This window comes from Malaclemys terrapin, chromosome 6 (assembly GCF_027887155.1).
Source record: "Malaclemys terrapin pileata isolate rMalTer1 chromosome 6, rMalTer1.hap1, whole genome shotgun sequence".
Taxonomy (NCBI): domain Eukaryota; kingdom Metazoa; phylum Chordata; order Testudines; family Emydidae; genus Malaclemys; species Malaclemys terrapin.
Window position 1 is genome coordinate 10,709,647 of NC_071510.1, and position 14,671 is coordinate 10,724,317.

General features: G+C 43.4%; 1 protein-coding gene across 2 annotated transcripts in view; it reads right to left on the reverse strand.

The window, feature by feature from the left end:
- PAX5 (paired box 5) overlaps positions 1-14,671 on the reverse strand; it is a 219,349-nt gene that overhangs the window by 107,292 nt on the left and 97,386 nt on the right. The window contains exons 7-8 of one of the 2 annotated variants that reach the window (XM_054032406.1): positions 11,362-11,418; positions 5,712-5,841 (exon numbers count right to left, since the gene is read on the reverse strand). In XM_054032406.1, coding sequence (XP_053888381.1) covers positions 5,712-5,841; positions 11,362-11,418 — 187 coding nt within the window. The remainder of the gene's footprint in view (positions 1-5,711; positions 5,842-11,361; positions 11,419-14,671) is intronic. The other variant, XM_054032408.1, reaches the window with a different exon arrangement.

Consider the following 14,671-nt stretch of genomic DNA (forward strand, 5'->3'; position numbering starts at 1 on the left):
TGGAGGATTCCAGCGCAGGAGTCTCTTCTGCCTCACTCCTCCTGCAGTTGTACACACCTGCGCAAAGTGCATATAAAATGCTCCCATTCTGATGGGGAAGAATTTTTTTCCTACTCTGCACAGGGGTCAGTGACTACACAGCCCCAAAGCAGCCAGTGTTCCAGTACCGCTATTATGCTACAAAGAGAGAAAACCTGAGTCCAACGTTTCTAGCTCTACCTTTGCCGCAACCTGGAAGGGAAGCTAAGGAAGGGTTAGTTGGTCTTGAATGCTTCTGGTGAGGTAAATGACAAGGTTCCTCTGTTCTGCTGAGAAAACAAAACCGTAATCTGCCTTGGATGCTTTGTTTTAAGTGTCCTCTTTTAACTGAATGATAGAGTTTGTGTCCGCTCCCACTAAAATGAAATGTTCTTATTTGGCTCCTTTGCTAGGCCAGTCGACAGTTGAATCCAGTCACTTCTGGGCACTGCTAATGCAAACTGACTCTCCAACCAGCTGCAGTCAGGACTGCCTGTGGATTTGTCAATCTGTCCTCTGTGCTGTATTGGAGAGCCGAGCGGAGGTGTCAATTTCAGCCCCACTTTGTCCTCTCAAAGTGATAGCGACCAAGCTGAAGTCAGCAAGCTGGAGCGGAGAAAATGCATCTGCAGGTAATTAGTAACAATCAGAAGCTGCTCTGAAACTGCTGACTACAGCAGTAATGGGCTAGGCACATGTCATTGGCTTGCAAATGGAGAGCGTGCTTATGAACCATGGCAGCAAGCAGTAAGAGAAGGAATTTTTTTAACTTAATATTTAATGTGGCATAAAAACGATGGAGAGAAATCAGGTGGTTCGCTAATCAGATGGTTAGCCAGCAGTCCATAACACAGGGGAGTATATGGACAAAGCAGTGCTGAGAACGGTCATCAACAATTCCTTTCGCCATAACTTAGACCTATTTTTAAAGGCGTGTGCTGGTATGAATGCCAATGTTTAAGCAGTGCTTTTTATTCAAATGATATCACTGCCAATTTGATCTACCAGTCTGCTCGGAAATGTGAGCCTCACCCTTCACATCAACAATTACACAGAGGATCTTTCACATCTCATTTCTCAGTGTTGCTTTGCTGTCCAAACCATGGTCTTGGAATAAGAACAATGAAAAACCGTGATCATAATTCACTTATCTCCTTAGTTCTCAGCCTATTTTCCATTAAACTGCTTTATGAGATGGCTTAAAGATTCACAATATGAACTAGACGTCGGTCAGTTTGCAAACAGAAGCCCAGCAACATCCCTGGACTTTTTCATAAAAACTGCTGAAGCTTGAACTGCAGATCTCAGCCTATCAAAAGAACCAGATTAGTTTTCTTGGCCACAATAAAACCTATTTCTCAAACTCTCATGAGTATATATTTCAAGATCTTCATCCTGGAATATGGGGTTTTTTAAGCACCCTGCACATTAATGGCCTACTGTATGCTGAAACATGGGCCATTGGTCTGCTTCACACAAAACAGAAAGATTCCCAATAAAAATGATGATTTCAATCAAAGATTTCTGCTGGAGTTTACAATTCACTTGTCAGTTTTGTAAATATAAAACTGTCCTTGGGTCTCCCAACAACGAAGTTATTATAACAAGCATATTTATTATATAGTGACATATGTTGGAACACCAACTAAAAGCAGCAAAGACCAGACTTCAAAAGCTCAGTGGTTTGGTACACTTAAACACCAAGGTTTGAATGCTTTGCTGACCTTTATCTAAACTACCTTAAAATCTTAGGTCTGCAAAACTGAGCTGGAAGTCTTTGAAGGACAAGTCTTCTTGTAAGATTTTCAGTACTCTAGGTCCTTGCTTTCGGTTAGGCAGGAAACACGACAAGACAGATTGTCTCCTTATTTCACCCGGAGCCCGAAAGTGCAGAAGCATGCAAAAACTATCAAGAATTAAAAGTTAGCCAGACGTCTTTGAACCTCAGGAGAAGCTGGAATTCAGTTTGGTTCTTACTTAATCTGAACCAATTTGCTCGTCTCTAAAACTACAATATTATTATTATTATTATTATTGATTGTCCAAAGAACGGTAGTTTGTGATTCAGGTACTAGTCTGGGACTCAGGTGATCTGGGTTTAATTCCTAGTTGTGCTAGAGACTTCTTCCTCTGTGAGTCAGTTTCCCATCTATAAAATAGGGGTGATAATAGTGTCTCCCTCTCAGCTTTTGTCTGGCTTGTCTATTTAGATTGTAAAGTGTTGGGACTGTCTCTTGCTATGTGTATGTACAGCACCTAACACAGTGGGCCTGATCTTGTCTGAGGCTTCATGATACACCATAATACACCTAGTGATATTACCAACAAAATGAAATATTTTAGCCATATGGACTTTTCTGATAAATCAAAAATACCAAAAAAAGATTGCACGTATTACTGGAACTCTAATGTGAATACCATTATAAACCCTGACATTAGACAGTAAACTCCAGTGTGATAAGAATTATATACCTCACCCTTCCTGAAACACTCGTGTCGTTATGGTTCTCTCTCACGTCTAAGATCGGTGACAGAATTTTTCTAGGCTTTGTAAAAATAAAACCGACAGATTGATTCAACTTCTTAACATTACTTATAACTTCGCATAAGAACTCACATTTGGTTCTAGCTTAAACAAAACAAGTAGCAGCTTTTCTAGAGTCCCTAGACCCTATTTTAGTAAATATTGCTGACTATCATCACAGATAAGTAAAAAGAATCGCCAGTTTATCACTATAGGATCGTGGGGAGGAAATGGATTGCAGGTCTGGACATTCTGGATGCACTGCTGGTCTGGACACACATTCCTTACTTGGGCAAACTCTCCTTGGAGTAAATAGGAGTTTTGCCTGAGTAAGAATTACAAGACTGCAGTTTCTCAGGGGAGGCAGCCCTATTAATAGGGCTTGTGCTAGGGCATCCAGAGAACACTCCCTAGGAAAGGTTTGCTTTACAATCCCTCCATTACACAAAAGGGCTAGGTGGGAATAGGAAGGAGTGCTGCTTCTGAGAGGCAGGAAAATATGCGGGGACATAGGAACTGTCCTGCCAGAGCATACAAGTGGTCCATCCAGTCCAGTATCCTGTCTCCAACAGTGGCCAGTACTGGCTGCTTCAGGGCAAAGTGCAAGTATAATGTGCCATAATGGACAACTGCAGAATAATTTACGTAAGTTTCTTCCCAGCCCCAGACAGCTGGTGGTTGGTTTATGCCCTGAACCAGAAGGCCTATATCCCAGTTATTTTTTTTATCCTATCTGGTGGGTGATCTGATTACCCATATAAGGAGCTGTTCTTTTGGGAGAGCCTGAGTCAAAGCCCATTCAAGTACATGGGAGTCTTTCCATTGACTTTAGCAGTTTGGATGAAATCCTTGGACCCTACTAAATTCTTAGTGTCTGGGATATCTTGTTGCAGTAAGAACGAGGAGTACTTGTGGCACCTTAGAGACTAACTAATTTATTTAACAAATAAATTTTAAAAATTTTCAGTCTCTAAGGTGCCACAAATACTCCTCGTTCTTTTTGCTGATACAGACTAACACGGCTGACTCTGACTCTGAAACTTGTTGCAATAGGTTCTACAAGTTAATTGTGAGGGGTGGAGAATGTATTTCCTTTTGTTAATTTTTTGTCTAGCAAGCTGGGGTGTAAATCTACACTGCCTCAGCATGCCGGGCACTAACTGTCCATATGGACTCGGTTACAGCAGCCCCCTACAAGTTCCCCTGTTTGAAACAGGGGTAGGCCAATGAGCACTAGGGAACTTTTGGTGCATGGTACGCTAGTGCACTGCAGATTAACACCCCAGCTTGTCACTCAGCTAATTCCCCATCTAGACAAGCCCTTAGTCTTTCATAGTGCCCATCCTATCACTGGCAAAGTGTAGGGCTCAGGTAGGTAGATATTCACTCAACATCCTCTCTGGGGAAGGCTGATGCAAAGAAATATTTACCCCCTCTGCATTGTTCTTATCCTCCTTAATTGCTCCTTGGTGATCCACCTAACATCTCTGATTTTCTCAGCTTCAGAGAATTCCTTGTTACTCATTTCTCTTTTTTCAGCCACGTGCCCTCCTAATTTGCTTCTTACATTCTCCTTTAGCACCCATCACCTTAGCACTGAAGTACTGAGCACCTGCAGGTAAATTAGACCTGCACAGTGCACTTCTATTCTGTTCTACGGAGATGCTTACACTGCTCCCATCACCATGCTATTGAGAACCTCCCAATAGTGCATCAAGCAGTCTGACCAACACATGCCACTCGTTTGTTCTCCCCGCTTCTAGGAAGTTCTGCCTTTTTCCCTTATGGTGAGCAAACTGTGCTCTCGGGGCTGGATCCAGTGCCCATTAAAGTCGATGGAATGACTCCCCTTGAATTCAATGGGCATTGGCTCAGATCCTAAAAGCAATTCGATTTGTCTGATCTGCCATGGCAATCCCTGTCTCTGGCAGTGACCTGTACCCGATGCTTCAGAGGAAGATGTAAGAGGCTCTGTAGTGAGCATTTATGGGACAACCTGGCCAGAGGGAACACTGCTCCTAACTCCCAACACTCAGTGTTTGCCTTATGTACTGAAGCATGATGATTTATAGTCCCGCCAATATATATGTGTATATATAGGTATATCCTACTTACTAGAAGTGTGGATTTCCTCATTAACCATATAATGATATGATCTTATTTGAATCCTGCTAAGCTCTGGGCAATACGTTCCCCAGGTTGATTCTACATTGCACAGAAGTAACTCTGCATTAACTTGTGTTTTCAAAATTGTTCACAGACGCTGCACGACTGCCGTGCTTTCAAGACAAGATGGCAGCAGCCTAAATATGTCACAACATTCTGCTCAGCCGCTAAGGCCCAGATCTTCAATGGTATTTAGGCACCTAATTCACATTGATTTCAATGGGAGTTAGTGCCTAAAATCCTTGGAGGATCTGGGTCAAAATGAAACTCCACAGTAGGCAAAATGGAGGAAAATCTGAGGCTGAAATTTGGACTGCCACCAAGTGTCATGAAAAAAACAAAAGAAAAAGTTTAAGGGTAGGTAAAATACACCCTTGAGTTCTAGAGGCTCATGTACTAAGCCGTGAGTGATTCTTACGGGAAATATTTTGAGAATCTATTGCATTTTGTGCAGTCTAGTCCCAAGTGATGTAGCTGACTCATTCGACGAATGTTATCAAAATCTAGTGGCCGCTGGTCCCTAACCTCCTCTCAATGGCTATGACTGTTACAATTGACTTAACACTACTATAATGAATCATTGCTTCTTTCAAATGCCAAACCCTACAGCAAGAGTGGAATTCCAAAAGTGGTCCAAAGCATCTGTATTTGGAGGGATCGGATGCACCAGAAATTCAATCCGATCTGAAATGCCATCAAAATTCAGGCCAGTCGCAAATGCCAAACACTTTCATGATAAACAACCTGCAACACCCAAAGCAGAGACAACGCCTCACTTTTTGTGACATGTTGGTACTCAGGGTTTAGATTTGGAGGGCCAGAGCCTCCACTGGTGCAAACTGATCTCACTCTATTCTGAAAAGAATAGTGACACTTATGTTTATGTCTCTCTTATAAATGGCAGTGAGTGGCCAAGAGCAGCAAAATACCATTCAGCTTTTCCCCCAGATGGTCAACAAACTCATTCTTTTTCAACATATATCAGGCTCCCAAGATGTCTTACCTGTCACGATAGGGTAGGATTGTGGTCCTGGAACACTAGCTCCTAATTCTGCTGAAGTAGGGCTTGTTAAATTGGCCTTCATATCATCTAATCCGCCAGCTAATGATGCCATGGCTGAGTATTCTGTCGTCTGGAAAAGGAAGCAAGAGATACCTCAGAAATAGTATATGTGATATTCGACAACCTTTTTCTGATACATGCAGTATAACACAATTACGTACAATGCAAAAAAAAAAAAACCAACAACCCTAAGCCTTTTGTTCTATCAGATTAGCCATGTGAAAGGCAAAGAACATTTAAAGTGTGCTGCTAAATCTGTCATCAGTAACCCACACTACGTGTGTCTTATCTTCGTCTCTGCTGCTTTAGTAGAACAAAAAATGTTTTTTTTTTACTAAAAGGATCCAAGATTATTATTGTTAAGCAACAAAATCTTTCAGTGTGGCAGCATCTTGTAGACCAAAGTTGGTGACTATGACTGTTGAGAGTAAGTCATTTGCCTGTTACAGTATAGTAATAGTTCATGGTAACACAATCAAAATGTTCTCATTCCACTAATCACACTTGTAGAGAAAGACATGCCTGAAGAAAAGATGGAAGCAGAAATGTTTTGCAACCACGTCCCACTGAAGAGCACAGTAGTTCCTTCCAGGTCAAATTGTAAGCAATAAAGCATACTTAGGCAAACCTAGTTACTGCAAGCAGGGGCTCCCGGACAGCCTTGGCACCACATCTCCCAAAGCATTTCCAATGCCAAATTTATTTTAAAATAAATAAGATCGAGTGTCACCTGGGAATATTAAAGATCCACCGATCTCATATGGGAAACTTTAAACATCTGGGGCCAGAGCCTCCGACGGCTCCACCGAAGTAAGATTGACAACGTCCATTGATGCCTTTGAAAGCCAATGGAGCTCTGACAGTTCACAGCAGCTGGGGATCTGGCCCTATATTTAGAAAGAATTCTGCGTATGTGGCAGAACGTTTATCTGCATTCCCCTCCTCCCGTAATTTTCAGGGCCATTTACACAAAACTAGAATCTGGTTTTTTTTAGTTCATCTTCCCTCAACGCCATAATCCCTTATTTGTGAGATTATAACCCTGTGCAGAGCAATCGGGGGTTATGATTTCAATGAAGAATAAGTAGTAGGAGCAAATAAACTTAAAAATTGGGGTAATTTAGCACTGCACTACTGCAGTTTAAGCCACTGTAACCGCATTGCAACACTGGAGTAATGCAGTGGTGAAACAGGCCCCGTATATTTTCAAGGCACTCTATAAATTCCTTTTAAAATGTTAATAATGTAAGGAGCAATGCAGCAAATATCTTGTGTAAACAGGATTGCTCCTAAATACAAGATTTTTTCAAAGTTATCGGTGAGGCATGAGATGGTTTCAGTGCATGGTCTGAGACAGAAAGCTCTGCTTGGGGTTTGGCATCAGGGCCGGCTCCAGGCACCAGCTTAACAAGCAGGTGCTTGGGGCGGCCACGGGAGAGGGGCGGCACCTGCGGCAATTCGGGGGCGGCAGGTCCCTCACTCCCTCTAGGAGCGAAGGACCTGCCGCTGAACTGCTGCTGCCGATCGCGGGTTGTTGTTTTTTTCTCCAATTGCCGCCGCCGATCGCGGATTTTTTTTCTTTTTTTTCCTTGGGGCGGCAGAAATGCTGGAGCCGGCCCTGTTTGGCATGAATATCTGGGTTTGTCTATATTTGTGTCTCTGTAGCACAGTTGTTATTAAAATTAGCAGGAATTCATATTGATAACCCAGTAATGGCAGGTTCACGGTAACAGAGGCAAGCTCCTCTTGAAGAGTAGGCTTCAGACGCAAGCGGCACAAGGCGCCGGGGTCACCCGGCATCGTGACGGGCTGCCCCCCAGGGAGCACTTGCCGGAGGGCGTGCCAAATATTTGTTGCCAAGTTTACCACTACTGGTGTCATCACCATTTTGATATCTTGCCAGAGAATCAATTGCGTGATACTCTCTGGGTTCAAGATTTTTCAGCCAGGTGAAAATACTAAAGCATAACCCCATGTGTCCTGTCTCCTTCATTCTTCAGAGTCTTCTGCGCCCCTTTGAGTCTGAAACGCTCCTTGTCTCGACACATCTGTGGGTGTGCCTATCTGCTCACCAACACTTCCTCAACAGCACTGCGTACGCCACTACTTCCACTCCACGGCATCCATGCCTTCATCTTCTCTAGCCTTGATTATTAAAACCCTATCACATCCCCTAATCCTTCAGAGGGTCCAAAAGCCCACTGCCGATCTTCTCATGATGTTGTCTTGTAAGGATGCACAATGCCTTTGAAAGCTAATTTGCTGGAGTAATAAGCAGTCTGGGACTGTGTGAGCAGTTTGGCACAGGGAAACCCTGACTTCTTGAAGTCAAGTTGTGCTTTAGCATATTCTGAAAAGGAGAAGAGAGCACACAAAATTTCCTCCAAAAAAGTAGCATTTATTTAATACGTGCTGTTACAGTAGAGTACATAGATCTGCCCTGTTCAGTGGTTACAATCCTTCTTTCACTAGAAAGAATTGAAGTTAATTATAATGTTGAGGACAGTTCACTTAAAGGCACAGTACTGCTGCAGCTTAATGCTTACCTATAGTGCTTCGGGTACGTCTGCACTGCAAACACAGGTGTGACTGTAGCAGGTGTAGACATAGTTTTAATCTAGCTAGATCAGGTACCAATAGCAGTATGGGTTTCAGCATGGGATGAACAAGCCCACCCGGGATCCTGGGTATGTATTCGGACAACTAGCCCATGCTGAAGTCTGTGCTGCCATGCCATCACTGCTAGCGGTACCCAAGCCAGCTAAAGTTGGTTCTGATAGATCTACTCCTGCTGCAAGCACACCTCTCTGGCTGTGGTGCGGACAAACCCTGTGATGAGTCTAACGAGCACCATTAACACTTTGTAAAAAGAGTTATAGTCTGATGTAAAACGTCAAGCTGTGCCAATATACTAGACCTAGTATCAATGGATGCACTTCTATGGACCCACTTACAGCGGGTCTAAATTTGGCCAACCCTCAGCAATAATGCTACAGATTTCTATGCTAGCAGCATGGTTTCCACAGCTGTTGCCACTGCACTTGCAACTGATACGTTCACTGTCAGCAAAATGCAAGTTTTATGGGCCTGGGAACTGTCTACAAGGCTTATACATTTTACCTTTCTTCTCCTTTCACTTTATTGGACCTACAACCTCTAGTAACTGGTTTTGGAACAAGGAATATCAGGATTAGACCCCCACACTAACTATAATTACCCAAAAACATAAGGGCAAACAAGGCTTATCAAACTAGGAGACATCTTCTATACTCCCAGTAATAGAAGCCTTAAACTTTGTACAAGAATTAGTACCAATAACTACAAACTTTTACTGTAGCTAAGAGTTTTTGCACAGAACTCACTGTCTGCCCCACTCAAACAGCCTTGGAAAGTCAGCAGGTACTTCCCCACTCCTTCACTTCATGTCTGTAAAGATGCATCTAGTGCCAATGTTGCTCTTTTTGACCACAGCTTAGAAAGCTTATTGATAACTTCCTAACTGTAAGACAATGGAACAGTAGGACAATGGAACAGACTGCCCTGGGAGGTCATGCAAACTCCTTCACTGGACGTTTTCCAAAGGAGGCTGGAGCCATCTGTCTTGGATGGTTTAGACCCAACAAATCCTGCATCTTGGCAGGGAGTCTTGATGACTCTTGCGGTCCCTTGTAACCCTATGGGTCTGGGATGCTTATCTTAGCATATAAAATAGGATCGATCCAGGAGTTTTGAGACACCTTCTGCAGGTTGGAACAATTGAAGCTACTACTGGCTTTAAGGAAAAAATGGGTGGAAATTCATCACTAACTCAGCCCAGGATGTCAGAATAAGGAGGAGGCAAAGGTGGCTTTAGGTCACTTATGAGCCTTCCATGTTCTGGGGCTGGCTAGCCTGCCACAGGTTACAGCAGCCTCAGCATGGTCCAAGCTTGCACCAATCTAGGGCCTCAGGGGCTCTTTCAGCGGCTGGGAGTAGCCAGAATACAGTGGTGTTCCAGCCATGCACCCATTCCCAGGGGAATGCTCTTGACACTCACCCTACACCAGGGGCTGCGGGATGATACAAAGCCATGACACCACTGGGGAGCCCCCTACATTGTGGAAATTCCTCTGGAGCTGTGACTGCCAACTTTACAGGCCTGTTATGGTCTGGCCAGCACGAAGGCCCTGAACTGAGCCATCCGCCAGCAACACCTACCCATGTTTGTTGGTACTCAAGGCAAGAGGAATATGGATTAAAGCCTCAGTCAGATAAAGCATAGTCCTTTATCACATCATCAGTAACACAGCTGCCAATGCTGGTCAATGGCTTTTCCACTTATCCCCTCAGAAAGCAATGTGTCCAAACAGAGAGAGAAGAACATTAACTGCTGTATGGGTTTTCCCCAAAACAGCAGCTGCTAGGAGACTCTGGCTACATGGCAGCACTCTTGATGGTGCCCACTATTGTGCTCAGCGTTCCTGCGTTTCGTGGCAGTGCGCTCCATATGCGCATGCCTAGCTTGTGCTGGTACCAGGCCAAGACAGCTGTGATGAAATGAACAACACCCATCTTGTGCCAGGTTTAGACTGGCATTTACCACTGCTCGTATGGCTTTGGAAACAGAAAGTCCAATAGTCCTGGAAAAAGCAGTTCACACTGCAGAGCTGTAGGGTATGTTATACAACAACAAGCCAGTTAAACAACTGGAGCCAACATTTGCATCAATAGAAGCTAAGAACTTGGAGTACAGAGCAGAAAGAGAGCCTCTATTTTATAAACCCAACAAAAGAGTCCAAACTTAAATTCCCCTCATTCCCTGCAGAACCCAGGTGCATTAAGCTCTGGGGCTGATTATAATTATTATTACTTCATACAGCAGCATTGTGGGTCCAGCTCTTCACAAACAAGTAAAAACAGGGGATCCTCTGCCCCGCCAAGCTTAACACACGCACGGCAAAGAGACACACAGAAAGGGCAGGCAGTCCTAATAACACTGATGGTTCCAAGTCAGTCCCTAAAGAAAAGATTAGCTTCTGTGTTCTGCAGTTGGGGCTGGTATTGGAACACTAGAGCCTTCGATGTGCATGTAACCACCACTGAACAAAACAAGGGCTTTGTCATTGACTCACATGGGGTGGGCCTTTTATCATCTTTTCTGCTCCCTCTTCCGCGCACACAGCGCATCACTGCCATACGTCCCACCATGAAGCCAAAAAAGGCAAAGCTTGCTAAACTAACAACTCTTGGAGGGGCCTTTCCTCTCACCATCAAGAATGAAGATCCTTCCTCCTCCTGAATCTTGTGACTGTATCAGAAATTCATCCCTACTGACCCTAACCATTGATTATTCATAATTAGTTGCCAAAAGCCTTAGTTACATTCTAGAATTGTGTTGCCGTGGAGACTGATCATTAATCTAAGAATGTTACTCCTTTGGCTTTTGCTAGTTGCAACACAGCCCCATGGTCTTTGAACTAGGAATAGCCAGGGAAAGAAAATACCCAACCTACCCAGGTACAACCAAAGAACCCCTGCATAATCGGGGAAACCCAACCAGCTTGACACCTGAAAAAGCATGAGTCGGGTGTTTGGTACCCTAAGAAATTACCTGAAAAATGACTGCCTGGGGTTGCACCAAGTATTGTCTCATCAGCATGGAGCACCACTGCCATAGCATGAAGGAGAAAGAAAACACAGAAATGTAAGAAGGAGAATATATAAAAGGAGAGCAGTGAGAAAAAAAAGCTTCTGAACTATAATGTGAGATTTCTCTCTGCATCCCTCTCCCCCAACCCATCAACAATCAGGAGGATGGGATGTTGTATACGCTGCAGATTGACTAACAGTAGCAACCTGCCTGGTGCATCCATGCCTGAGAGATAGGCATTCTGTCTAAAGGGAAACGAACAAAACGACACCACTGTCTGAACTGAATAAGGTCTGTCTGTAACAACGCCGCCACCAGCAGCACCAGAGACATTCTGCATATATGCAGGAAGTCACAGGCCAAGTGTTTGTATTTACATTTGATCAGAGGACATAGTTGATGCACTTTGTTTACAAACAGTTAACTCTTACAATACCTGTTTGATAAAAGTAGTACCAGGCCTCTTGTACAAAAGGGAAACTGAGGCACAGAGTGCCAAATTTACTGCTGGCGCAGGTAGGCCAATCCCATTGCCTTTAATGGAGTGGTACCTTCTTATGTGTGTAGCCAACTGGGCTCAGAGAGTTTAAGTGACTTTCCCAACGTGATAAAAATCAGGAGCAGAGCCTGGAACAGTCTGGGTTTCTTGACTTCACCCTCAGAAGAAAACAGCAGTTTTCCCCAGAGCTACTCTTCCAGTCCCCAAGAAGTAAAGGATTTTCCCTGACAACCACCAACCTCTTATTGTGTATACTTCCACCAGTACGCAAACAGCTTTCATGTGCCTATGTAATCCTGCCCACTTCAAGATGATGAGGAAATGCATAAGCTTTCCACATGCTCTAGGGCCTTTGGAAAAAAACACAATCACTAGCCATTTTTGTTAGTGATACTCCTGCTGGCTTCCATTTCTCTGCTTCACTTTCAGGGTTAGATTCTCAGCTGGTGTAAACTGGCACCAGCTTCACTGATGTCAACACAGCTACGCCGATTCACACCAGATGAAAACCTGGTCCTAAGTCCCTTTTCTGTTCTGTGACATGCCTAATCACTATTCTGTGTCATGAGAAGCACCTGGCCTAGATGTAGGATGACCAGACAGCAAGTGTGAAAAATTACACTTATAATTTCTTATATAGGCTCCTATTACCCACCCACCCCCATGGGGATGGGGGTGGGTGGGTAATAGGAGCCTATATAAGAAAAAGACCCAAAAATCAGGAGAAGCAGGATGGTGAAGACTCAACCAGCACTTTGGTTTTAAGAACATCCTTCCTGTGACCTATGCTTTCAGGCGATGGAAGAATGCTGTGGATTCTGGCCTTGGAGACACAGGTCAAATAATATTTTCAGTATCCTACATTCTAACCTTTCATTTAAAATAACCCTTTGATGCTAAAGATTGAAGACAGCTCAGAGGTTAGATTTCCTACCAGTACGTCTCCACTGGTTTCAAATTCACTCTGCATTCTTTTTTTACTATGAGATAGAACCAAAATTACTAGCAATACACATCTCATTACCACAACTGACTTTCTACAGCAGCTGGCCAGTTCAGTTCAAAATAGGCAAAGAATATTAACGCAGTTACCTACATTACTCTAGTGGATACAGGTAAGGATATCATTTGCCATTCTGAGTTGAGCTTTTCCACAGGCACTCTGTAGAAAGTTTTTTTTTCCCTGTACAGAGGCCTTTTGCTTATATCATGCATAGAGTTCTATGGAGCTGAAGCTCCTTGGATGATCCAAACTACTTAGTTGGGATTTTTCTGACCATGGCAGAAGTGGTATAATGTACATAGCTCTCATGTACTGTTCTTAACATGCTCTCATTGCACAATCATCTATGAGAGGTTGACGATGAATACATTTCAGCCATGTTCAAAGCATGTTAAACTATAGCACTGCAATACTCTCCCTATGCAGACTCCAGGACTTGGTTTTCATGTCCCAATTCCACTCCCGCCCCCAATTTTGGACTGTGACACCTCAGTTTTCTTCTTTATGTACCTTGACTCGTGGTCCTAGACTTCCAGAGAGTCAGCTTTCCTCAGTTATTTATGTCTACTTCCTTCCATTAGACAGGAAGGAAGGAGCCTTTACTTTTAATTTTCTTTGGTCTTTGAGCTACTTTTAATTCCTCTGTCCTTTCCTGCACCTATGTGGGGGAATATTTTGGTTGGACTGTCTGTGAAAGAGTACAGATCTTGTACTATGTGGTAAACTTCCACATTTAACACCTAAAGGGATTTTTTTAAACACTCCTTAGTGCCACACTAGGTCTTTTCCCAGTTTGTTTGTTGGAAAAAAGTGAAGGAAAATGAGGGATCGCAGCTTTGATACTACTACATTCAAGAGTTATTCTATGAATGAGCAATACACTAGTGCCGCTGGCCACGGCAGCTGTAGCTGGGGTGATAGAGACCTTTGTGGGTGCACACTGAGTTAGGGTTGGTGAGAAAGAGTGGCTGTGGCCAACTCTCTCTTGAATGATTTTCTTTTTGATGCAGTTATTGGAATTTTATTCCAGAGTAGCATACTAAGTGGGGGTCCAGGGGAAAGGTGGCTTCCCTAAAGTGTATGAACCCCGAACAAAGAAAGGTGAGTGAAAACAGGAATAGAACACCTGGCTAGAACACCTTCAGTCTCGTGTTATACTGGTTGGGATTATGTGATATATTATTGTGATCCAGGTCGAGCGGTAGGGGGAAAAGTGCTAAAATTAAATGTTTTCCTTTTTTTCCCCTCCTTTGCATTCTGAAAATATGTAACCTTGTCAGAAGACCAAGTGATGGAAGGAAAGGAAAGGGATGTCTCGTTTGCACTGGAAGTAACCTTTCAAAGGCGCTACACAGAACTTAGCTGGACACACATGCTTTGCTTTTCTCAGCTGCTCAATATTCCAAACCACAACTTTGAAAAATTAAATAAACCAACTGATATTTCTTCATTCCTTTGAATTGTATAGGTGCCTTTTGTTGTTGGGAACACGGTAGTACACTGATTTCCTTTCACACAATATGCTAGCAGGTTGAACTGTCAAAATACAAAAATAATCCAAGTGATTTGTTGTCTTTTTGTTGCTGTTTTGTGCATATAGAATCTGCCCTTTTGCCCTCCCTTTCAGCTAATGATGTGCAGTAAGATAAAGTGGTGCACACTGGGCCTTTCCCTCTAAAAAGCCACACTGCTGCTTCTTCTCTATCTTGTCAAGGATAGATGTTGACTTGGTGGTGTCATCACGGTGCATCATGAATGGTGTAAGATAA